The sequence below is a fragment of the Piliocolobus tephrosceles genome, chromosome 4 (genome assembly GCF_002776525.5).
Source record: "Piliocolobus tephrosceles isolate RC106 chromosome 4, ASM277652v3, whole genome shotgun sequence".
NCBI lineage: Eukaryota > Metazoa > Chordata > Mammalia > Primates > Cercopithecidae > Piliocolobus > Piliocolobus tephrosceles.
Window position 1 is genome coordinate 158,471,248 of NC_045437.1, and position 27,007 is coordinate 158,498,254.

At 38.2% G+C, this 27,007-nt stretch overlaps 1 protein-coding gene across 3 annotated transcripts in view; it reads left to right on the forward strand.

The window, feature by feature from the left end:
- Positions 1-27,007, forward strand: part of RAPGEF6 (Rap guanine nucleotide exchange factor 6) — a 213,260-nt gene that overhangs the window by 127,666 nt on the left and 58,587 nt on the right. For all 3 annotated transcript variants that reach the window (XM_023196723.3, XM_023196720.3, XM_023196718.3), the window contains 6 exons: positions 714-872; positions 1,457-1,609; positions 7,665-7,829; positions 11,768-11,875; positions 14,318-14,521; positions 17,807-17,915. In XM_023196723.3, the coding sequence (XP_023052491.2) occupies positions 714-872; positions 1,457-1,609; positions 7,665-7,829; positions 11,768-11,875; positions 14,318-14,521; positions 17,807-17,915 (898 nt within the window). The remainder of the gene's footprint in view (positions 1-713; positions 873-1,456; positions 1,610-7,664; positions 7,830-11,767; positions 11,876-14,317; positions 14,522-17,806; positions 17,916-27,007) is intronic.

A 27,007-nucleotide genomic window follows, 5' to 3' on the forward strand; every position in this document is an offset into this window, starting at 1 on the left:
CAAGACTTTGAAGCTACAGTGAGCTATAATCATACCACTGCACTCCAACCTGGACAACAGAGCAAGATCCCATCTCTAAAATAAATAAATAAATAACTTCTTAGAGCATTAAATATTTCCATATAAATGAAGGCATTATTTTCTTAACATTAGCAGAAATTTTGAATCTTTTGTTAGATATGCCTTAAAATTCAGGCTTTTAACTAGTCTTCCTGAAATAATCATTAGCTATCTATTTTTTTTCTTAAATATTTGCTTTTTGCCAGGCACTATTCTAAGCACAGTGGATGTATTAACTCATTTAACGTAATAGTTCTGTGATAGATAATTTCCTTACGACCATTGTAGCAGTAGAGAAACTGAGGCCCAGAGAGGTTAAATAATTTACCCAAAGTAATTCAGCTAGTTAGTGGCATGGCATGGATTAATATCCCAAGAGTTTGTGCTTTTGAACATTATGCTATTTTGTCTCAGAGAATCTGGTCAATTATGACAGTTCTTGTTTGGTGACTAAAAGAAGAAAGAGTAAAAATAAACTTTTAGTAGTTTGCATAGACTCAAAGCATAGGGTGTTACAGAGTATTTAGTAATATAACCAGATCCTCGTTTTTCCTTTTTAAATTCAAGTTATATATATTGTTAGATTCTTTTTCAAAGTTAATATATAACTACCTTTTAAAAAAGATTCATAAAATCTTTGTTTTTCTCTATAGCTTGACTCATGGTATGTTATTTTAAATGGCACTGTGGAAATCAGTCATCCAGATGGAAAAGTTGAAAATTTGTTTATGGGAAATAGTTTTGGAATTACTCCCACTCTGGATAAGCAGTACATGCATGGAATTGTCAGGACTAAAGTAGATGATTGTCAGGTAAGATTATCTCCTTGGTCAGGTCTTCTTGCTTGTCTGTTGATTTAAAGTAGCTCAGCCTGTTTTGTCTTCCTCAAAAGAACATAGCTTTATTTGAGAATTAGAAGTTTCAATAGCTCACAGTTAATAAAGGAAACTAGATTTTGTATCTGCCTCACATATGTGTGGCATTTAACAAGCTATAAGTTTTCAAAAGAGATAAACCAAATAAGTGCTGGTTTGTTACATTTCTATTTGATATTAGCCAGCTCAGAGTCCTTTATTTAAAAAAATAGAGGAAAGAAATAGGAACTTCTGAGTTGTTTGTTTCTAACTTACTCCTGCTTCATGTTTTCTTTACATAGTGTCAGTTTTAAGAGAAGTCGTTCACTTCTCCTTTTAAAGAGCAAAATTCAAACAGATTAGACTTCTTTAGTCTCTTCGTATGTGAATTGTTTCACCTTGATTTTTGTTAAAGATTAAAGGAATTAAGTGAAAAAGAACTAATGCCCCTAGATTTCTTACCTTTGTGCTCTGCTTTGGTACGCAGTGATATATTTATGTACTGTAGGTTCATTAATTGTCCCCATGTTGTTCTTGGACAGTTTGTCTGCATAGCCCAGCAAGATTATTGGAGAATTTTAAACCATGTGGAAAAAAATACCCATAAAGTTGAGGAAGAGGGAGAAATTGTTATGGTACATGAGCATCGGGAACTAGACCGGAGTGGAACCAGGAAAGGACACATTGTAATCAAGGTGGGTGTTTTTACTTATTATTCTAGTCACTGATAGAATAAAGCTTTCATCTTGTTTTAAACTATTTTTTAAGTAGTGCAAGATAATTCATTAACACTTTGGAATCTAACTTAAATGTTGACTCTCTGTCTTTTTCTAATTTTTTTTTTTTTTTTTTTTTTTGAGATGGAGTCTTGCTCTGTCACCCAGGCTGGAGTGCAGTGGCACAATCTCAGCTCACTACAACCTCCGCCTCCCAGGTTCAAGCGATTCTTCTGTCTCAGCCTCCTGAGTAGCTGGGATTACAGGCGTGCACCACTACGCCTGGCTAATTTTTGTATTTTTAGTAGAATGGGGTTTCACCATCTTGGCCAGGCTGGTCTTGAACTCCTGACCCTGTGATCCTCCCACCTCGGCCTCCCAAAATGCTGGGATTACAGGTTTGAGCCACCATGCCTGACCTCTAAGATGGTTTTTACACGTTTTAATGATGAAGGATGACTTACTACCATTTAATATCAGAGTAGGTAGGGTATTATTTTAGAATATAGTGGTCAGAGTTTTCCTTTTCAAACTTAATATTGTATGCCACTGCGAGTGGGAGTCAGTTTCATCAAAGCCTGCAACATTTAGAAACAAAACAGAAAATTTAAGGACCAGCTCTAAAAGTGTAAGTAATCCTAGGTTAAGATGCAGAGTGCTTCTGGATCTCTGTGGCACTGAAATATGCATTAACTTCTCTGAACCTCACTTTTCTTACCTGAATATGGAGATAATTCAAGACTTTATTAGGGCTAAATGAGGTAAATCAAAAGCCTTAGCACAATTGTAGAGTCTGAGTATTAACCCCCATACTGTTTTCTCCTTTGTAAGTTCTGCCCTCTCTTAATGTTTACCTTATCTCCTCCTTGTCTCTTTAAAGACTTGGATATAAACTGAACAATTATAGTTGAAAGAGGAGAAATAAACACATAACTGTTTCTCTTTTCAAGCTAGTCTTGGCAAAATTACTGCCACTATTAATTGCAGATGAAGCAGTTTACTTAATAATATGAGGCAATTAAGTCAGAGAGATAATTTGAAATCTGATGTCATACTACTTCCCTTAGAGTCAGGCTATTCCTCAGAGATCTTTCTTTTCCTAAACGGATGAGTGTAAGCTTTTTATGTAGAAATGATTAACATATTGGTGGAATGCCATAGGCTTACACATATACTTTTTCATTTTAATTCATTTTTATCTTTTTGTGAGGACTCATGTGTTTTAGTAACTTGTTTCTAAACAATTTCAAACTTACAGAAAAGTTTCTAGAACAGTAGAGAGATCTGTCATTGATTCCTCAACTGTTAATATTTTCACCGCATTTGCTCCATTATCAGTCTTTTTCTGAACCATTTGAGAGCAGTCTGCAAATGTGATGCCTCATCACTCCTAAATATCTTGTTGTTTATTTCCTAAAAACAAGGACACTTTCTGACATAAACACCATAGAATCCTTCAAGTTAGGAAGTAAACATTGCTAAAATAAAACCATTCAGGGCCGGGCATGGTGGCTCACACCTGTAATCCCAGCACTTTGGGAGGCCAAGGTAGATGGATCACTTGAGGTCAGGAGTTCAAGACCAGCCTGGCCAACAGGGTGAAACCCCATTTCTACTAAAAATAACAAAAATTAGCCAGGCATGGTGGTGGCCGCCTGTAATCCCAGCTACTTGGGAGGCTGAAGCAGGAGAATTGCTTGGACCCAGGAGGCCGAGGTTGGAGTGAGCCGAGATCACACCATTACACTCTAGCCTGGGTGACAGAGGGAGACTGTCTCAAAAACAAACAAACAAACTAACAAAAAACAGACTCACTCCAGAAACCCTATTTAGATTTTCACCAACTATCCCAATAATAACTTATTTCTGGTCTGGAATGTTGTCCAAGAACAAAGTTGCATTTAGTTGTCATGTCACTTCAGTCTATACAAGTTCCTCAGTCCTTCACTGTTGTTAATATCCTTAGCAGTTTTAAAGAATACGATCTTACATCCTATAGTATTACCCTACACCTGGATCTTTCCAGTATTTCCTCATGACCAGATAGATTCAAGTCGTGCTTTCCTGGCAGGAGTTCACAAAACTCAGAGGGCATACAATGTCATCCTGTTGTCCTACCAGTGGTGAAGTTAGCCATGATTACCTGATCAAGTTGGTGTCTGTCTGCCCAGTTTCTTCAGTGTGAAGTCATCATTTTACCCTTTGTAACTGATAAATATTTGGTGGAGAGATGTTCTGACAGTATCAAAATACTATCCTCAGACTTTTAGCTTATGTATAGTATGCACTGAGTACAAACTTCTGTTCACCACTTTTTACTTCCATTACTATTCTTGTCTGAAATGGTGATTTTAAAAATAAATTCTCATGCATTAACTCATTTTATTGTAGGAATGAACTATCTATTCTTCATTAATGTATTTGTATTGGTATAAACTTATGTTACCATCATTATTATTCTAATCCTCAAATTGTCCCAGATTTTAGGTAGTGGGACTCTTAAACTGACTCCTGTATTTTTTGACGTATCCCCATCATTTGAGCACGTCTGTATAATCTGGCAAATAATAAGGCTCATCGTTAACTTAACTGTACCAGCTCTGTAATTAGCCATGTCTCAAGAAGAACCTGGATCTTTCTAATCAAATGTAGTATTTATAAACCAGGATCTGGGCATTCACTGTATTAATTGCTACTGAAGTGTCATTGCTTTTATTAGAGTCTTTCATCAGAGCTAAAAAATTATGTATTTGTTATAAACACATACACATCTATAATTTTATATATATATTAAACAACCATGAGTTACAATTCCACTACTACCTGTACTTCCAGTTCCAGTACCAGCACCACAATTTTCTCTAGTCTTTTCCCTTCTATATTTGTAAATACCTTCTCCAACAGTGCCTCTTGTTATACCCTGTATATTATTTGCTCATTGTAAGCAGTCTCTACCATGCCAGTAAAACACCACCAGCCGTCTCTTCTGCTTGCTACCTCTGTGCACCCTGTCTCCCAGCATCCTACCTTCTAATATGTTTTACAATAGATTTTGAACACTGTGTTGATTTTTTTAAATGAAAGTTCAGAACATTGAAAATATTTGAACATAAATTTGCCATGAGTTTATACACACCTTAAAATAAATGTTTCCAGATTCTGATTGCATGATGATGGGTTGCTTTTGTGACAAAAATGTTGGAAATGTATTACTTTTACTGTACCACAATCTTCACATTCAGATTTAATTGCAAATCATAACCATCTTTTGCTCATAGAAGGATTGATCATTTGGGGGTTTTTTTTTGTTTTTTTTGTTTTTTGTTTTTTGAGACAAAGTCTTGCTCTATCACCCAGGCTGGAGTGCAGTGGCACGATCTTGGCTCACTGCAACCTTTGCCTCCCAGGTTCAGGCAACTCTTGTGCCTCATTCTCCCAGGTAGCTGTGACCACAAGCGCATGCCATCACTCACAGCTGTTTTTGTTTGTTTGTTTGTTTGTTTTTGTATTTTTAGTAGAGGTGGGGTTTTGCCATTTTGGCCAGACTGATCTCTGACTCCTGACTTCCAGTGATCCTCAGGTCAAGGCCAGGCATGGTGCCTCAGACATGTAATCCCAGCACTTGGGGAGGCCGAGGTGGGCTCCCGAAGTGCTGGGGTTACAGGTGTAAGCCACCGCACTTGGCCTTGACTTTCTGTTTACACATAATCACCCAGAAAGCAGTTATTACTTTTCATTTCATTCTTTTCTTCATTCAGTTCATTTCTTCATTCATTCAGCAACACTGACTTTATGGTACTCTATGCCAGGCCCTGTGTGAGATCTGGGAGATACGAATAGATACTCAGATTCTGCCATCAGTGAACTCACAGTCTTTTGAGAAAGACAGGCGATAGTTTCAGCATAACTTGATAAATCTCAAGATGGAAGAGCAAGAGAGACATAAAAAGAGGGATCTAAATTGGCTAAAAGAAATAGCAAGGAGCAGATATAGGGAGGAAGGGTGGCCCAGACAGAGAAATATGCATGTGCTATGTAAAACTGCATAATATATTTAAGAAAAAGCAGGAAATTTGTATGGCTGGGATCAAGGACATTTTGAGGTAAGACAGATTTTAGTCTAAAGAGATAAGGGCTCATCTTTAAATAAAATTTAGAATGTGTGATCTAGTCTCTATAGGGACCCTGCCTCTGTGATTTTGCCTTCAGAATAATGGCCTCTCTAACATGTTGATCAGTTTCTATCCCTCACTCAGCTATTCTAGGAAATGGAATTAAGTGACCCTAAACCAGGATTGGCCTGAATAATAAAACAATTTGGTACTCTTAGTCTTAGGATGTTTTGGAGGATAGGAGAATAGGAATGACCTATGATTTTCTTATCACTTGAGGAGGTTGTTTCTGACTTCCTTCTAGAGAAACAATTTTCATACCTTATTTTTAATAAATAAAATAGGGGCAGGCACAGTGGCTCACGCCTGTAATCCCAGCACTTTGGGAGGCCATGGAGGGTGGATCACAAGGTCAGGAGTTCGAGACCAGCCTGACCAACATGGTGAAACGCCGTCTCTACTAAAAACACAAAAATTAGCTGGGCATGGTGGTGCACGCCTGTAATCACAGCTACTCAGGAGGCTGAGGCAGGAGAACTGCTTGAATCCAGAAGGCAGAGGTTGCAGTGAGCTGAGATCACGCAGCTGCACTCCAGCCTGGGCAACAGAGCCAGACAATGTCTCAAAAATAAATAAATAAAAATAAACTACCTTTTAATAAATAAAATACCTTTTAATAAATAAGGTACCTTTTTATTTTTAATAAATTCTTAAAGAACATTGTTAGTATTAATGTATGTTTACCATACAGTTAATCTAATGGATGAATGCAACAAATCAAAGGTTGGGTGTTACGGGTAGTGGTTTTTATATCAGGCTTAACATCTTGTTTGTTTCTGTATTTGTTCTTGTGCCAACCTTTGAAAAAACTACAAAGGGTAGTAAACATTGGTTCAGAAGCTCAAAGAAGAGCAGTATGGAAATGTTGGTTTATATTCTTTCTTTTTGAGACAAAGTCTCGCTCTTGTGGCCCAAGCTGGAGTGCAATGGCACGATCTCAGCTCACTGCAACCTCCACCTCCCAGGTTCAAGTAATTCTCCTGCCTCACCCTCCTGAGTAGCTGGGATTACAGGTGCCCACCACCACACCCAGCCAATTTTTGTATTTTTAGTAGAGACGGGGTTTCACCAGGTTGGCCAGGCTGGTCTTGAACTGTGGATCTCAGGTGATCCACCTGCCTCTGCCTCCCAGAGTGCTGGGATTACAGGCATCAGCCACACTGCACCTGGCCTGTTTATGTTCTTTTATAAGGTTGGGAATAAGCATCTAAAACTCCGAATTAATTTCAAAAGTGTCTGTAGAACTTCTGGTTTCTCTCAATATGGTGACCTAGCATGGAGAGGAAAGTGTATGAGAGGAACTGTAGAAAAGGAAACATTTATTCTGGGAAGTACCAGTAATAATACAGGCTCTCTTGAACTGGTGTGTTCTTCCTACAGCCTGGTCAGAAAAGATTTTTGAGGTGGATTAAATTTGGAGAAAAGCTTTCTTTTTTCTTTCTTTCTTCCCTTTCATTCCTTTCTTTTTTCTTTCTTTCTTTAGTTTAACTTTCACCTCTTTTGTTGCCTTGAGACAGTAAGTGCATGCCCTGGTTGTAGGAGAAGTGACAGTAACAGCCCACACCAGGGCTAAGTTAGTGAAGTTCAGAGGTCCTGCTATGATGAAATGCCAGTGAAAACAGCTTCAGCTGAGTGAGTGATGTTGGCTGTCTATTTCTCTGCCTTGTCTGTCTCTCAGCCTCTGGATGCTGGTGGATTACAATTAAGTTTGGATTCCAATTCTCCCAGTGCTAAGGATTTAAGGGCGAAACTCTACTTTGACGATTTGTCTAATGAAGTAGCTACAAAGGGGAGTAATCAACAGTAGTTCTTTGGTTCTTGGGTCATTTATTTTCTAATCCTTCCTATCCTTGGATTTTTAGGCAACACCTGAGCGTCTCATAATGCATTTAATAGAAGAACATTCTATCGTGGATCCAACTTATATAGAAGATTTTCTATTAACTTATAGGACATTTCTTGAAAGTCCTTTGGATGTTGGGATCAAACTATTGGAATGGTTTAAGATCGACAGCTTAAGAGATAAGGTTGGTTTTATAAAGGGAATGAAAGTGATTTTAACCCGAAATTTTATTCATGAAACTTTTATACTTGATACATTACATGTTTATTATGATATTAAGATTCAGCACACCTAAAAAAATCAGTGAACCTGAAAGACATTCTCTGCTTACTTTTATGACAGAATAGCATGTTAAAAGTGGACGAGAGCCTTAAAAGGCAAAAAGTGAAATAAAGCTCTGGTATAGCTATAAGTTCGGGAAACATAATAGTTACATGAGAGTATTTTAGAATTTTACCGAAATATTTGATTGTTTCTGGAGATCAATAAAACATTTTAAAACGGATTTAATATTTTAAAAAGAATATTCATCAAATACATTTTTTCAAGAGGGCAGATTGCTTTTAAGTTTCAAAATGGAAATATATTTATTTTCTTGAGTTAATTTATAATCATTTGAAAACAATTTATCAAACCTTAATATATCTTGTGACTTATTTAAATCTACCTTTTGAATTTTTTTTGTATTAAATATTGTTCATTATTTTAAATTATCTTCATGGGATATGTTTGTACATTTAATTAAAAGACTAGTGATACCTCCACAAATTGGTAAGAAATAAGTTATTTCAAGAAAATAAAAGTAGGATCATAATTGCCTGGTGTGTCTTTTTGAGTTATATTTTAAAGGAAATAAACTGGTTGCAGGTAGGCTGCAGAATTATGTAGGAGACTAATATCTAAAACTATAGGCTTGCACACCTCTCACACTTTTTCTTAGAATTAAATATATTTACTTTGGTTGCCAAAAAAATAAAGGTGTGCTTTGGGAATGAACAAAAATATGATTTAGTAATAATTATCCATATGCAAAAGAGTGAAAATGGATTGTTACTTTGTACTGTAAACAAAAATGTACTCAAAATGGATCAGAGACAGAAGAGCTAAAACTATAATGCCTTAAAAGAGAAGATACGGGTAGATTATCATGGCCTTGGATTTGGTGATGGTTTCTCAAATATGAAAACACGACACCCAAGCACAAGCAACAAAAGAAAAAATAGATAATTGGACTTTGTCAAAATTAAAATTATTTTTGCATCAAAGGACACTGTCAAGAAAAATAAGACATTGCACAGAATAAGAGAAAATTGTATATCTGATAAAGGTTTAATATCCAAAATATTTTACAACTCAACAACGAAAAGACAGCACAGTTTAAACATGGAGCAAGGACTTGCACAGACATTTCTCCAAAGAAGATATGTAAATGGCCAACAGGCACATGACAAAGATGTTCAATATCTTTTGTTTGTTTGTTTGTTTATGTTATCACTTACCAGAAGCAAGTTTCACGTATTAATGTAGTCAAATCTGTTAGTCTTTTCCTTTTTGGTTTCTTCTTTTTTCTTTTTTTGTTATACTATTAAGTTCTAGGGTACATGTGCACAACGTGCAGGTTTGTTACATATGTATACATGTGCCATGTTGGTGTGCTGCACCCATTAACTCGTCATTTACATTAGGTATATCTCCTAATACTATCCCTCCCCACTCCCTCCACCCCAAAACAGGCCCCGGTGTGTGATGTTCCCCTTCCTGTGTCCAAGTGTTCTCATTGTTCAATTCCCACCAATGAGTGAGAACATGCGGCATTTGGTTTTCTGTTCTTGCAATAGTTTGCTGAGAATGATGGTTTCCAGCTGCATCCATGTCCCTACAAAGGACACAAACTCATCCTTTTTTATGGCTGCATAGTATTCCATGGTGTATATGTGCCACATTTTCTTAATCCAGTCTGTCATTGATGGACATTTGGGTTGATTCCAAGTCTTTGCTATTGTGAATATACCCAGTAATGGGATGGCTGGGTCAAATGGTATTTCTAGTTCTAGATCCTTGAGGAGTCGCCACACTGTCTTCCACAATGGTTGAACTAGTTTACAGTCCCACTAACAGTGTAAAAATGTTCCTGTTTCTCCACATCCTCTCCAGTACCTGTTGTTTCCTGACTTTTTAATGATTGCCATTCTAACTGGTTAAGATGATATCTCATTGTGGTTTTGATTTGCATTTCTCTATGGCTAGTGATGATGAGCATTTTTTCATGTGTCTGTTGGCTGTATGAATGTCTTCTTTTGAGAAATGTCTGTTCATATCCTTTGCCCACTTTTTGATGGGGTTGTTTTTTTCTTGTAAATTTGTTTGAGTTCTTTGTAGGTTCTGGATATTAGCCCTTTGTCAGATGAGTAGATTGCAAAAATTTTCTCCCATTCTGTAGGTTGCCTGTTCACTCTGATGATAGTTTGTTTTGCTGTGCAGAAGCTCTTTAGCTTAATTAGATCCCATTTGTCAATTGTGGCTTTTGTTGCCATTGCTTTTGGTGTTTTAGACATGAAGTCCTTGCCCATGCCTGTGTCCTGAATGGTATTGCCTAGTTTGTCTTCTAGGGTTTTTATGGTTTTAGGTCTAACATTTAAGTCTTGAATCCATTTTGAATCAACATCATTAATCATAGAGAAATGCAGTCATAATCTCAATGAGATACCACTTTACACCCACTAGGATGGCTTTTAAAAAGGGGGAAGAAAGAAAAAGTGGCACATGTTGCCTACGGTATGGAGACATTGAACCCGCCTCCCCACCCCCACCCTACACACATTGATGATAGGAATATAAAATGCTATTACCTCTGCGGAAAAACAGTTTGAGCAGTTCTTCAGAAAGTTAAACATACAGTTACCATATAGCCCAGCAATTCTAATCCTAGGTATATACCCAAAGAATCAAAAACAGGTGTGCAAATGAAAACTTGCACATAAATATTTGTAGCAGCACTATTGACAATAGCCAAATGACCCAAATGCCCATCGTGGATAAACAAAATGTGGTATAGCCATACAATAAAATATTATTCAGCCATAAGAAGAAAAGAAGTACTAATACTTTACTATACCATGATGAACCTTGAAAACATTAAGCTAAGTAAAAAAGCCAGTCACAAAAGACTAGGTATTGTATGATTCTATTTATGTGGAATAGCCAGAACAGACAAATAGACAGAAAAGCAGACTAATAGCTGCCAGGGGCTGGAGAGAGGGCAGATGGTAAGCGAATGCTTAATGAGTTTGAGGTTTTCTTTTGGAGTGACGAAAATGTTCCAGAACTCAGAAGTAGACAGTGGTGATGGTTACACAATATTGTTAAGGTACTAAATACCACTGGATTATGAACTCTAAAATCATTAAAATAGTGAATTTTATGTGGATTCTACCACAATTTAAAAAAATATGGCTCATTCCTTACATTGTTAGGCACATTATTCAAATCAGCTTAATTTTTAACTTTTCTTGAGCAAAGTAAACGATTCTGCAGTTTGAAAATTTACAGTGTTTATAATGAAAGAAGTTTCAGATTTGTAAGAGTTTTTGTTTTGTTTTTTAATTTTTATAGAGACAGGGTTTTGCTATACCCAGGCTGGTCTCAAACTCCTGGACTCAAGGGATCCTCCTTGCTTCAGCCACCTAAGTTGCTGGGATTGCAGGTGTGAGCCACCGCACCAGACTCAGATTTGTTTTTGTTACAATTTTGGTTAAACATGTTCTTGACCATGGAAATGCTTTTGATAGGGATTTTTGATTGATAGGATTGCCTGCTTTATGACATGAAGTTTGCATTTTAAGGTGCTACCTGAAATAGATATTCTATGTACTTCTTTTATCTTAACAAACAGCCTTGTGTCTTCTCACTGAGTGGACAGAATCCTGGCTCTGTTACTTCTGTACACAGGGAAGCAAAAGCTCAAACTAAGCCATGCCTTTCTATTAGAATGAGCCTTTTTTACACAAGGGAGGGATCAAGAGGGTTGTCAGTTCTTCGTGAGTTTTAGACATGCTTTTAGAATCTAGTTTTGCAGAAGGAATGCCTCTTATAACCGTATGCTGCCTATTTATGTTTCCACAGGTGACACGGATTGTATTATTATGGGTAAATAATCATTTTAATGATTTTGAAGGTGACCCTGCTATGACTCGATTTCTAGAGGAATTTGAAAAAAATCTGGAAGATACAGTAAGGCTAAAAATAATTTATATTCTTCAGAGTGTCGTGGTTTCCCCACCCCCAACACCAGCAAACTCAGAACAGCAGTAGCTTTCATCTCCTTTGTCTTAAATGTCCATTCTTAGAACTTCCAAATCTATATTTTAGACTTTTGTTCATTTATTCTTTGCCACCCCAATTAAAACAACATTTACACTCCTTCCTGACTCTTCCATTTCTTTTTTTTTTTTTTTTTTTTTTGGAGATGGAGTCTCACTCTGTTGCCCAGGCTGGAGTGCAATGACACAGTCTTGGCTCACTGCAACCTCCGCCTTCTGGGTTCAAGCAATTCTCCTGCCTCAGCCTCCTGAGTAGATGGGACTTCAGGCGCGTGCCGCCATGCCCAGCTAGTTTTTGTATTTTTAGCAGAGACAGGGTTTCACCATATTGCCCAGGCTGGTCTTGAACTCCTGACCTTGTGATCTGCCCGCCTCAGCCTTCCAGGGTGCTGAGATTATAGGCGTGAGCCACCACACCTGGCTCAACTCTTCCATTTCTGTATTAAGACTAATGACATTCTTATCTCTTATTCACTCAGGCTTATAAACCTGGTGTTATATGTGTACCCTCACTCTCTTGAATTCCCTGGCCAGGATTTCCAGTCAGTTGCTAAAGTCACCTAGGTCACTGATTTAGTCATCTACCTGTATGTTCACATATTTTCTTATGGTCTCTCTCAGCCATTTCTTTTTTACTGCCTAGTTTAGGACTTAATTATTTCATTATATCTGATCTGTTATAATAACCTGCTAACTGATCCTAGTTCCAGTTGCTCTTCTAGTTCATTCTGTGTGGCCAAAAGATTGCTTTTAAAACACACGTGTGATGACTGTTACTCTCTTTGTCAGTAAACTATTCTTCCTACCAAAGCAGTTCCTCCCCCATATATTCAGGTCCCTTGCCTACCTTTTTGCCCTTTTTCCTGTATACCCTAGATTATAGCCAAATCAAACTATTTTATTTTATTTTCCAGTTCTGCATCCAGACCATGCTAGAATTTTCTTTTCCTCGCCTATTGAAACTCCGTTTCATTTTCCAGTGCATATTCTAAATATCAAATCTATATTAAGACTTTCTAGGTTTCTTTTCTACATGGGATTCACCTTTTCTAAATGTACAGCACCTAAGATAATTCCCTCAAAGTCCACAGTAGCTATTCATAAATTCATTTTATTCTCCCTGTCAAATGTAAAACTTTGAGCTGTGACTTGGTTACCTGCTCCAAGTAACTTGAAATTTTAGGAAGTAAATGGTAATGTAGCATAGTGTTTTAGGAGTACAGTTCAAGCTCCACCATTTGCTAGATTTGTAAACTCAGACAGATTGCCTGATCTTATGCCTGAGTTGTGTTATTTGTAAAGATAGTAGTTCCTAGTTCATTGAGATTGTTGTAAGGATTATAATGAGCTGATAAGCATAACAGTCTGTACACAAAACCTGTCACATAGCAAATGCTCAAGAGTTGTAATTATTAGTTACAGAGCATAAGTGGATTGAGTTGAATGAAGTGGGAAAAATTGACAAATCTGGTCCCTTTCGTTACCCCTTGGTTCCTGTTGACTTGTCAGCAGCATATGTGCGCTATACAAAATGGGGAGAGTGAACAACACTGGGAACTTGATTAAAGGGTTATAGAGGTACTCCACTATCATTTGACTCATCCTGTGCTGGCTGTGTAAATATTCAAGGGACATCAGAGTGTGGAAAAAAAAATTACGGGATTTTTTTTTCCACTAGTCAGTTAGCCATCAGGTATTCATTGCATTCTACTTTATACTCAAAGACATTAATGTAGGATCAGAACAAATATTAAGACTTGGTGTCTGCTTTAAAAAAAAAAAAACTTTAGCTTTTTGTTATCGACAGAGATTTGCACATATTAACACTGTTCGAGATAATTGAAACTGGAATTAGAACTGGAAGTCAGCCTCTTACTGAGTTTAAGGAAGAGCTAAAATAATATAAGAAGGAAGTCTTTTCTGGACGAGGTGAAAACTTGAATGTTTCTTTGAACATTGGACAGTATTTGAAAAGGTGGTTCAAGTCGTTCAAGGTTTTGAATAAAGGTTTTAAAGATTCTGGTTTTATATAACAGCCAGGAGATAAGCAAGGTGGGAGAAGAGTGTGTATTAGGAAAAGTTTAAGAAATGATAAGTAATTTTTTGTCATCCCTCTGTAATTGAGACATCACTTGGAAATCTTTTTTAACTTATGATAATTTAAAGGTCTTATAGTCATATTAAGAAATCTCATTGAGAGTGCTTTGGTGTGGGAGTGCCCCCTTCTTCAATTTTGTTTGCCTCAGCTTATACATGTATATTTATAACTCTAATTCTAATAATTTTAGGTGACTTTTTAAAAACCTGTAGGAATAGATACATTTATATACATTTACCCTTTTCTGCTTTACAGAAGATGAATGGTCATCTCCGGTTACTGAATATTGCCTGTGCTGCAAAGGCTAAGTGGAGACAGGTTGTGCTGCAGAAGGCTTCCCGCGAGTCCCCTCTACAATTCAGCCTTAATGGAGGAAGTGAGAAGGGATTTGGAATTTTTGTTGAAGTAGTAGAACCCGGTAGCAAAGCTGCCGATTCAGGACTGAAACGTGGTGATCAGGTAAGTAAATAACCAACCACTTATATTCAAGCCTTCTTCAAAGTATTGTGCCTGCTGCTTTTGTTCTCATCTTCCAGAAAGCATGATCAGTTTAAGGAAACATTTTTCTGAGCCTTTTTTTAGAGGTAGTATCTGCATATGGTTTATTTTTAAAATGTATTTGTCATATATTTATTACTTTTAATGGAAAATTTGGTGTAGTGTGACCAGAAATAACATGGTCTACTGAGCTCTGTCAACATGACCTCCTTTGAATGGGCCTGCCTATCCTTCATGGATTAGGGAACTGTATAAGCTGGCAACTTGAGAATACTGCGGAATGATCAATATATGAATTAGCACCCTTGCAAGTTTTGAAGGAGACAGCACTTCTACCTCATAGCACTCTCAAATTTAAGTGGCTGCAGATTACTGAAGGTTATGGTAATCATTAAATTATGTTCATATGGTAACATAACTATATCCATAAGCAAAGTGAGCCAAATGGGGGACTAGGAAAAAAGACACTCTTAGGAATTTGTTGGTGATTTATTTTTTTAGTGTAGGCATTAGGAAAGTATAGAGCAGCCTATTCCAAACATGACCTGCTGGCAACTTTGTTACATAAAAAATGCAATTCCCAGTCTTCTCTCAATCCTGTTAATTATATTGACCACATTCTTGAGCAATGATGTCTGAACATCTGTATTTTTAACAAAACTCTCTAGATCAGTGGTCCCCAACCTTTTTGGCACCAGGGACCAGTTTTGTGGAAGACAGTTTTTCCATGGACCAGGGAGTTGGAGCTGGGGGGATGGAGGTGGTTTTTTTGTTTGTTTGTTTGTTTGTTTGTTTGTTTGTTTGAGATGGAGTCTCGCTCTGTCGCCCAGGCTGGAGTGCAGTGGCCGGATCTCAGCTCACTGCAAGCTCCGCCTCCCGGGTTTACGCCATTCTCCTGCCTCAGCCTCCCAAGTAGCTGGGACTACAGGCGCCGCCACCTCGCCCAGCTAATTTTTTGTATTTTTCAGTAGAGACAGGGTTTCACCATGTTAGCCAGGATGGTCTTGATCTCCTGACCTCGTGATCCGCCCGTCTCGGCCTCCCAAAGTGCTGAGATTACAGGCTTGAGCCACCGCGCCCAGCCGGAGATGGTTTTTGGATGAAACTGATCCACCTCAGGTCATCAGGCAATCAGACGTTAAATTTTCATAAGGAGTGCCCTAGATCCCTTGCATTTGCAGTTCTCATCAGGGTTCACACTCCTATAAGAATCTGATGTCACTGCTGATTTAACAGGAGGCGGAGCTCAGGCGGTAATGCTCACTGGCCCACTGCTCACCTCCTGCTGTGTGGCCCAGTTCCTAAAAGGCCATGGGGTTTGTGCCCTGGCGGTTGGGGACCTCTGCTTTAGATGATTCTCATGTACTTCAAAGGGTTGTCTCCCAAATCTGCCTGATCATCAGAATCATTTAGGAAACTTGCTTTTTCCCCATTTAAAATTTTGTTCTTTCATTTTAGAATGTGGCTTTACTTTAACTGAGCCATGCTATAATTTTTTTTAAATTATGAGCTCATTCATATTATGAAAGGTTCTACACTCTAGAACAGTGGTTCTCAACTAGTGGCAATGTCTGCAGATATTTTTTATTATTATGACTTGGGGATTACTACTGGCATGTTGGTGGACAGAGGCTGAGGATGCTGCTAAACAGCCTACAATTCCCAGGATAGCTTCCACAGTAGAGTTTTCTGGGCCTTACCCCAGACTACTCATTAGGAATGTCTAACAGCTGGGATCCTGGAGTCAGTATATTTATTGTTCAGTTATTTGTATCACAGACACATTTAATAATCTAATTCTTCACACACACACACACACACAGACACACACACACACTAGTGAAATCATCCCTGAGAATGAAATTTGTCATGCTTTTACTTCTTCCTTCAATCTTCACAACTACTGCTGAAATGATCTGAGATTTTAGATTTACATTATTATTGTTATTTTTTAACATTATGTATCTTCTGTTTCAAGAAGGTTTTTGACATTTGCATTAAGTTTCATAAGCTTTTAAACAAGCATTTAGAAATTTACACCTGTTTAACTGATTTCATTCATCACTTCCATTTCATTTGCACTGTATATCCCCATTATTTCAATTCATTTATCTTTGGTACTTCTTTTAGTACTTTTTTAAGGAACAGATGGGTGATATAGTATTATATGTTCTTGCCTTCCTGAAGATACTTGTGTTCAATGGAGTATAACATCTTTTTCCAACAGTGACTTTTCCCTCAGAACGCTAAAGGCACAGAAAGTTATCACATCAACTTAACATTGCCCAAGAGAAGTCCAAACTCTTTGCGAGAGTTTTTTGTAGGTACCTTTGGGTTATCTTCCCACAATGATGTTTATAGATACTTTATTCTTTCTCCTTGGAACACAGAAATTTCATTGGGATATGTTTTTAAAAATAGATATCTTTTTATTATTTTTGCATGGTACTAGATAAGACATTTTAGTGCATAGATGCAAGTCTTTTTTCAACTCTGGGAATTTTACTTCTATGGAATTTTTTTTTCCTTTCCCTAATATTTTTTTCACTCTTTTTCTTATCCTTTTGAAATTTTTATGTTGATCCCTTAGATCCGCTCTCTGTTCGGACTAGTTTTTGACTAGTTTTTGCTAAATTTTTTTATCCTTTTCCCTTAGAATCAGTACTTCTTAAAATAAACTGCTTCTGTGATTCTGAGGTATAGCCAAATTGGGGAAGCCCTGTTGTGAAGGGTCAGCAGTGTTTACCTGGAAGAATAACCCATTTCAGTTGTGCTTCTTGCTATTTGGCTGCCTGATTCAGTCTGTGGCAGAAAATCATATTAAATATATTTAAAGTACTCCTTTTAAAAGAATTACTTCTCTTTGAAATGCAGTAAATTTACATTGAGAATATTTGACAAATTTGTATATACATTTGCAGGCAATAATTTTTATGAACTGATCTGCCATGATTAAATTTTTTCCTTCATAAACCATCTGGTGTGGGTATTTTTAAAATTTCCTCAGTATGATCCCAGAGGGCATTAATTTAAAAAAATGTTTATAGTAAAGAATTTGGAAAATACAACAATGTAGAGAAAAAGAAATACAGTAGTCCAGCTTCTCACAGAGATAACTGTTGTTCACATAGGAGTACATTTTATTCAAGTTTCATTTTATTTATTCACTAACAAACTTTTAAGGTTGTAGGAGTAACTAATACTGTTCTGTACTAATTGGTATTTTTTAAATACTTTTCTCTTGAGATTATGGAAGTAAATGGACAAAACTTTGAGAATATTACACTTATGAAAGCCCTTGAAATTTTGAGGAATAATACTCATCTTGCACTTACTGTGAAGACCAACATTTTTGGTGAGTTTTGTTGTAAAAATTGCCTGAAGTCTTTCTTCTTAATTTGGTAATAGAAAAGTCATTACAGTGGAAAAAAAGATAGTAAAATGTATACATGTTTTTGTCTAAGGTCTTAATCTAGTTTCAGAATCTTTTGTGTTGAACTGTTGTGTATTCTAGAATTTTCATTTTTCATTATGATTTTATTTTGATAAAAAGTAAGTTTTAAAATAGGTGTATAGCTACAGTTAGTCATTTATGAAATTCCTACTGAGCATGTATTATATACTCTGCTGGAGGGATGCTGAATGAAACGTAGAATAACCTGAATAAAACTAAGAAGTTATAAGCAGGCATGTTTTCCCCCAGCTAGTGTGCAAATCAGTCTACTTCTAATCTTTAAACTAGCTTTTTGAAGTAATATGAATGCCAGATTAGCTGTTTTATGGAAATAAACTGAGTAAAGCATTGACTTGAGTACTGAGTAAATTACATATTTCTAGTAAAAGCATATTCTACCTTTGTGTGGAAAAATGATTACAGTGCCTCTGTTGTGTTTTCATCATGTTTATATTTAAATCAGTGACTAAGCTCATACTTTTAACCAAATCTACTGTTTGTTTTTTTAAACGTGTAGGAAAGATATACTGTCATTTGATTGCCTTAGACTCTTTAGGATTTTTGCAGAAATTCTGAAAAGAGTAACAGTAAAATCATATAGCAATTGAAATATCAAAGAAAATTTAAGAGTCCTTATGAAGTAGGGAGGAAAACAATCTCTCTAGGTTGTTTAGGTTACAATTCGAGAAGTGAGAGTTGGCTTTAAAAGCTATGCCTATGGAAAGAAAGTGTGAGTTCTATTTTTTTCACTTTGGCTTTTTTATATTGTGCTTAGTCATAATGAAAAATGAAACGTGGGTTTTTTCCTGTTTTTGAGTCCCTTTGACTGAATTACATCATGTTAAATCTGGTATATAACTGTCAATTGGCCATTTAGTATTATGTTACTTTAGCGTAGAATAAGTAAGTAAGTCTTCAGAATTTTTTGATTTCCTGGAGTTTGTACTAGTATCTAGAAATGCCAACTTTTAGGTTAAACGAAAGAGATTTCCAGTAAAATAAAGTAAAGTAAAATTAAGCTCTATTCCAGGATATCCAAAAGAAAATGTGAGGAAGAAGATATGAAAAATATGAAAGCAGGACTTGCTCTCTTTGGGCAAATTATTTAGTCTTTCCAAGCTTCAATTTCTGTAGCACTATTTCCTAGGTTTCTTCTAAGCATCTAATACCTTTAAACCTTTTGTACCAGTCACATAAAAATTACTGACTGGTATTAAATATTCTGAATAAAGATAATAAAAATACAGAGATAGTGTGAACCCGTATGAACTCTGGGATACAGAAAAAGTAGATCTAAAGGATGCAAAAGACAGAAGCCATACCCTCAGAACCCTTTGAGTAGCGGGAAAGCAGTTGGCCAACAGAACCCTAGGTTGGATATGGCAGAGGATAGAAGTTACGTGGTGCCACAAAGGGGGAACATAGCAGTCAGCTCTTTCTTCCTTACCCTAGGTGGAAAGCAAAACACCAAGGAGAAAGCTAAACACCTCATGTTTAGATTTAGCAAATGCAACCAGAGAAGAAAACAGCTGGCAATCTCAGTTTACTCTCTTTCTATTCTGGAATTTTAATTTATCTATTAAATTACAACAGAATATTTGTAAAATATTTGTAGAAATGGAACATTTTACTCTAGATGTGGGGATGCCCATAATAAATCCCTAATAACTCTGGCATTACCATGAAATAGAGTTGAGCAGTTAGGTCATCCTATATCAAACTTGCAGTCTGGATAGCTACAAAAAGGAAAGCTGTGACCAGAAGACATTTGTTCAGTGATACTGACACGTGAAGCCAGCTGGACTTCCTGGGTCAAGTGGAGACTTGGAGAACTTTTCTGTCTAGCTACAGATTGTAAATGCACCAATCAGCAGTCTGTAAAAACGCACCAGTCAGCGCTCTGTGTCTAGCTAAAGGATTGTAAATGCACAACCAGCACTCTGTAAAAACGCACCAATCGGTACTTTGTGTCTAGCTAAAGGATTGTAAATGCACCAGTCAGCACTCTGTAAAATGGACCAATTGACACTCTGTAAAATGGACCAATCAGCAGGATGTGGGCAGGGACAAATAAGGGAATAAAAGCTGGCCACCCCAGCCTGCAGCACCAACCTGTGGGTCCCCTTCCATGCTGTGGAAGCTTTGTTCTTTTGCTCTTCACAATAAATCTTGCTGCTGCTCACTCTTTGGGTCTGTACCACCTTTAAGAGCTGTAACACTGACCACAAAGGTCCACGGCTTCATTCTTGAAGTCAGTGAGACCACGAACCCACCAGAAGGAAGAAACTCCAGACACATCTGAAGGAACAAACTTCAGACACACCATCTTTCAGAGCTGTAACACTCACCGTGAAGGTCCGCGACTTCGTTCTTGGAAGTCAGCGAGACCAAGAACCCACCGGAAGGAACCAACTCCAGACACAATACCAGAGCAAACCATTCTCGGTCCTTTTATATTACTTAAAGCCGATGTTCAGGGATCACCAAGCATAAGGAGAATCAGGATCATTGAGAGGGTGTGGTAGAGACCTAGTGAGTGATCTTACACATTCTGGAGAAAATATTTAAAGAAGAGAAAAAAAACATTTCTAGAACGCTGCACAGAGCAATTTAAAAATTTATTCCTTGAGAGGCAGAGTTTGCAGTGAGCTGAGATTGCGCCACTGCACTCCAGCCTGGGGGACAGAGCGAGACTCTGTCTCAAAAAAAAAAAAAAAAAAAATTATTCGTTGAAACAAGAACAGGATATTAGGAAAGAATAAACAACAATCATTGAGAAAGAAATAACTTACAGACAAAAACATTCATTTGAAAGAATAGATAATAAAGTTGAGAAAAATCTCCCAGACTGTGGAACAAAAAGACAAAGTAAAATTAAGCTCTATTCCAGGATATCCAAAAGAAAATGTGAGGAAGAAGATATATAGGAAATAATAGCGGAGAATATCCCAGAGTAAAAGAAAGATGTGACTCATATTTCAAAGGCCTTACTATGAGCTGAGGAAAATGTATTAAACAATACTTGTGTCAACTTTCTACTTCCAGTATTGACTGAAGACAACTTAAAAGAGCTAGACTAAACATGAAAAACTATAAACAAACATAACAATCCAAAAAGATAGTGAAAAACTCTGGATGTGTCAAAGCCTTTTCCCACTCCTGGGACCGTATCCCAAAGTGACGTCTTTTTTTCCAGGGCCATTTTCCCATCCATAGAATACAACTGAGAGGATCTCCTTGATAAACTTACAGGTTTGTAGTTCAGTGCCCAAAACTGTAGCATTACAACCCTTGCTAGGATTGAGAGTTTGAAAAGCTCTGTCTGAGGTGGATGTGCACTGTACCTAACTGACCATCTAGGTGACCCAGAAAAACTTACAGTTTTGGCCCTGGACTTAGATTACAGGTGCCTGACAAAAGAAAATAAATAATCTTCTTTAGAGGATACTAACAGCAACTTGTTATTTCTAAAAATAGTTTTTTTAAAACAGAGTCAAGTAAAGATTATGAGGTACTCTTAAAAGTCAGTATGAGCCAGAACCAACAGAAACAGAAGCACAGGTGCTCCAGAATATCAGACACAGATTGTAAGTTTGCTATCTTATGTCCATGAAGATAAAAATCAAATTAAGTGTTCCATTTCCGGATAAGATGGAGTAAAGACACACCACGCTTCATCTCCCACTGAGCTTAATAGTAAACCTGGACAGAATCATGACCCACTTATTTGAGAACTCTGAACAGCAAATAACAACAGGCAATTCACAAAAGAATACCGTAATTCAAAGTACCACCACCAGCAATGAATTCACTATTATTTTAATTCTAGTATGCCCTAGGTTGGACTCAAGGCAGCCTGAAACCTGGATGTGAGTACTGTGGATGTGAGTACTCAGGAGAGGCCTGGCTTGAGGAGTGAGAAAAGGGAAGTCCTACTAATAGCAGTTGTCCTGTGGAGAAAAGTGACACTGCTTTTAGGCTTCATTGTATTCTGGTTTCCATGCAGGCGCTCACAGCCATCTGAAGTTCTCTTTCTCCTCCAAGAGTTCCTCTACCTGGCCCACACCTCATGTTTAGATTAAGCAAATACACCCAGAGAAGAAAACAGCTGGCAATCTCAGTTTACTCTCTTCCTATTCTGGAATTTTAATTAATCTGTTCCTCTTGGCTTCCACAGCTTTCTAACATCTTCAAAAATCCCACTTCTAGGCCGGGCGGGGTGGCTCACGCCTGTAATCCCAGCACTTTGGGAGGCCAGGGCGGGCGGATCACAAGGTCAGGAGATCGAGACCATCCTGGCTAACACGCTGAAACCTCATCTCTACTAAAAAATACAAAAAATTAGCCGGGCATGGTGGTGGGCACCTGTAGTCCCAGCTACTCAGGAGGCTGAGGCAGGAGAATGGTGTGAACCCAGGAGGCGGAGCTTGCAGTGAGCCGAGATCGCGCCACTGCACTCCAGCCTGGTGACAGAGCAAGACTCCGTCTCAAAAAAAACAATAAAATAAAAATCCCACTTCTAGCCAAGCATGGTGGCTCATGCCTGTAATCCTAGCATTTTAGGAGGCTGAGGCGGGAGGATCGCTTGAGGGTAGGAGTTCCAAGACCAGCCTGGGCAACATAGTGAGACCTGGTCTCTGCACAACTCTAAAATTTAGTTGGGCATGGTCGCATGCACCTGTAGTCCCAGCTACTTGGGAGGCTGAGGCAGGAAGATCACTTGAGCCCAGGAATTCAAGACTATAATGAGCTGTGATTGTGTCCCTGCATTCCAGCCTGGGCAACAGAGCAAGACACTGTCTCTAAATCCCAAAATCCCATTTCTCAGGTAACTTGTCTTTTTAAGTTTTAATAAAAGTAATACGTGCATGTATTTTGAAAACTAAAATACTAAAAATAGATATACAGTGGAACCATACTGTGTACAATATTCTGTGCCATTTCACATCAGTTCATACAGACCTACTTGTTATATAATTTTTATTATTACATAGAATTCTATTATCACCGTAATCTGTTGAGTTAATGTCATATTGCTAGATATTTTAGATTGTTTATAGCTTTTGCTATTAACAGAGATATAATAAAAATTCTTTGTACTTTTATGTTCATATAATCCATCTATATGATAAATTTCTCAAAGTGAAATTACTTTTGACAGACACTACAAGATTTTACTTTCTGAAAGTTTTATCACAATCTATGCTTCATTCATCAGTGTATAAGAGTGTCTTGGCCGGGTATAGTGGCTCACGCCTGTAATCCCAGCACGTTGGGAGGCCCAGGCGGGCAGATCACAAGGTCAAGAGATCGAGATCATCCTGGCTAACCCTGTCTTTACTAAAAATACAAAAATTAGCTGGATGTGGTGGCGGGCACCTGTAGTCCCAGCTACTCGGGAGGCTGAGGCAGGAGAATTGCTTGAACCTGTTGAACCTGGGAGGCGGAGGTTGCAGTGAGGCGAGATCGCACCACTGCACTCCAGCCTGACAACAGAGCAAGACTCTGTGTCAAAAAAAGAAGCCTCTGCCATGGGTATAATCAGCCTTTTAAATTTCGATATACGTTATTTAATAACAAGTAAGGTTGAGCACCTTTTTTGTGTGTTTTGGCATTTGTTTTCTATAAAGTCTTTTTTTTTTGAGATGGAGTCTCGCTCTGTCGCCCAGGCTGGAGTGCAGTGGCACAATCTCCACTCACTGCAAGCTCCGCCTCCCAGGTTCACACCATTCTCCTGCCTCAGCATCCTGAGTAGCTGGGACTACAGGTGCCCACCACCACACCCTGCTAATTTTTTGTATTCTTTAATAGATACGGGGTTTCACCGTGATAGCCAGGATGATCTCAATGTCCTGACTTCGTGATCCACCCACCTTGGCCTCCCAAAGTGCTGGGATTACAGGCATGAGCCACCACACCCGGCCTCTATAAAGTCTTTTAATTTCGTCCGCCCCTTTTTATAGTTACTCATCTTTTATTGACTTGTTTGAGCACTTTATAAATTAAAATAGTATCTTTCAACTCGTTTTAAAGAGTTGAAAAGTTGAAAGTATTTTCCACAAGTGGTTTGTGTTTTGACTTTTGTTCCTTGTGTTTGTGAACTCATATACATGTATGTAAGAAGAGAGACATTTTTAGTTTTTATGTAGTCAAATTTAAGCTTTTATAGATTCTTTGGCACTTTTGGTTTATGTACAATGTCTGATATTGCGTTTAATAACATTGTAACTGTGTGTGCTCGTTATCCTTTCATTTTTGTCCCTATTTTTTTAAATTTAACACAATCATTTCTCTTCTTTAAAACAAACTACAAGCTCCACACATTTTTACTTATAATTACATACTCAGGTCCAGTGGAGAAATTTAACAGTTTTTTTTTTTTTTTTTTGAGGCAGAGTCTTACTCTGTTGCCCAGGTTGGAGTGCAATGGCTCGATCTCGGCTCACTGCAACCTCCGCCTCCCAGGTTCAAGCGATTCTCCTGTCTCAGCGTCTGGAGTAGCTGGGATTGCAGGCATTTGCCACCATGCCCAGCTAATTTTTGTATTTTTAGTAGAGGTGGAGTTTCACCATGTTGACCAAGTTGGTCCCGAACTCCTGACCTCCAGTGATCCGCCCTCCTCAGCCTCCCAAAGTGCTGGGATTACAGGCATGAGCCACCACACCCAGCCAAATTTAGCAATTTTTAAAAATAATTCAGTTACCTTATATACACACTACTAAGGAAATCTGCCCCCTCGAAGTTTTCCGGTTACTCCAACAGAAAATTTGAATACTTTAGCATAGCATTATCTGGCCTCTACCTTGTTCTCTAGTCATTTTCATTTTCTTGAACTTTCCTTCTACCACAGGGACTTTGAACTTGAGATTTTCTCTACCTAGGATTACTCATCCTTCTGATTTGTTTTTCTAAGACCAGCCGAGTGGGCACAAAAGAACCAGCGGGTAGGCAAGTGTAGGAGCAAAACTGCACATTTATTCTTTGGTCATCTAGCTTCAGGGACCGGAGCTGGGGGTGGGGGGGGCGGAGTTTCTAATACAGTCCCGACAAGAGTGGGGGCTGAGAAAGCCCACCCCCGGCGCATCTGCTGGGAGCGACTTTTCTAGGAGTGGAAGGGCAATAGGCGGGGCACGGGCATGTCGGGGGAGGGGAGCCGCTCCGCAGGTGCCACCAGGTAAATCTTGGTCTCCTCGGATTGACATCACCTGGTGCATGCCTGATTAATCTGCACCTTCCCCGGCGTCAGCTGCATTCTCACACACACGGGAAGAGTTGGTGGTGAAGAAGAACCCGGAAGTGCACCATCCTGCCTCCGTTCGTCCAAACACCTTCTCCTTCTTTGCCTAGTTAAAATCTCATCTTTTTTATTTCTTTTTCCAAGGTGACTGACTTGCTTAAGGAAGATTGCCCTTTCCTGGTGTTTTAAGTAGTTCCTCTAGTTATGTTTTATGCGTCTTAGACTGACTGTAAGTTCCACAACAGGAGTATTATAGAAACATCAGGTGAAGTACCTGACCTATATTTACAGGTTAATATTTTTTGAATGAATGTATGTCTGAATTTTAGATTTAAAAAGTATTGGCCGGTCGTGGTGGCTCACCCCTATAATCCCATCACTTTGGGAGGGCGAGGCAGAAGGATTGTTTGAGCCCAGGCGTTCAAGACTAGCCTAGGAAACATAGTGAGACCGCATCTCTACAAAAATAGAAAAAATGAGCTGGGCGCAGTAGCACATGCCTGTAGTCCCAGCTACCCAGGAGGCAAAAGTGGGAGGATCACATGAGTCTATAAAGTCAAGGCTGCAGTGAGCTGTGATCTCCAGCCTGGACGACAGAGTGACACCTGACCCTGTTTCCAAAAAATACATATATAAATGTATATATATACACACACACACACGTGTGTGTGTGCATGTGTGTGTGTGTGTATATATATATATATTATTACCATATGGCTTAAAATAAAGTGAAATTTTAAAAATATTTTACTTTATTTTAATCATGCAGACTTTATGGAAGGTAACTTCTAAAAGGTCTCCATCATTTTGAAAGCAGAAAAATGTACTTTTCATAAACTTGCACTGTGCTTTGGTAATGTGGTATCGTCCTTCTGTTGAAACTTTCAAATCAGTCCAGATTTTACAAGTGAATACCAAGTTGTAAATGTTTTAATCCATTCTTAAGGCTTTATCCATTTCTGTCTTACTTGTAAGTTCTTTGATTTTGTGGGAAACTCTTGCTCTTCTTTTCTGTTGTTTTCCAGAAAAATTCTCTGTGATTGGATTTTTCAGTGGGCATGTTTACATAATTTATAGCTTAAAAAATAAAAAAGGTGCCGCATATACTGCTCAAAGCTATATCTAATGATAAGCTGAGTGTTTGCTTCCACAGCTCATGCAGCTGAAGACATTTAACTCTATTCTAAGAATACACAACCACTATTTCTCTGTAATTCAGACTTCCTCAGCGCCATGACTCATCACTGCTAGATACTTACCTTATACAGATTTATCTTTGCTTTATCCCAAGGAGATGTAGCCATCCTCACAAGGCAAAAATTTGGTGTAGGCAAATAGATTGCTAAAAAAGTCATTTCCCAAATGTACCTGCACCCTCATTAAGGATGAAGTAATTCACCAGACTTAGTTAGACTTGATAGAAAGATATCAGAGGCCGGGCACGGTGGCTTATGCCTATAATCCCAGCACTTTGGAAGGCTGAAACAGGCAAATCTCTTGAGCCTAGAAGTTCGAGGTCATCCTTGGCAACATGTCAAAACCCCATCTCTACAAAAAAATACAAAAATTAACCTGGCATGGAGGCACACTCCTGCAATCCCAGCTGCTCAAGAGGCTGAGGTGGGAGGATCACCTGAGCCCAGGAAGGCCAAGGATGCAGTGAGCTGTAATCATGCCACTGAACTCCAGCCTGGGCAACAGAGTGAGACCCTTTCTCAAAAAAAGAAAAAAAGGGCCAGACATGGTGGCTGACGCC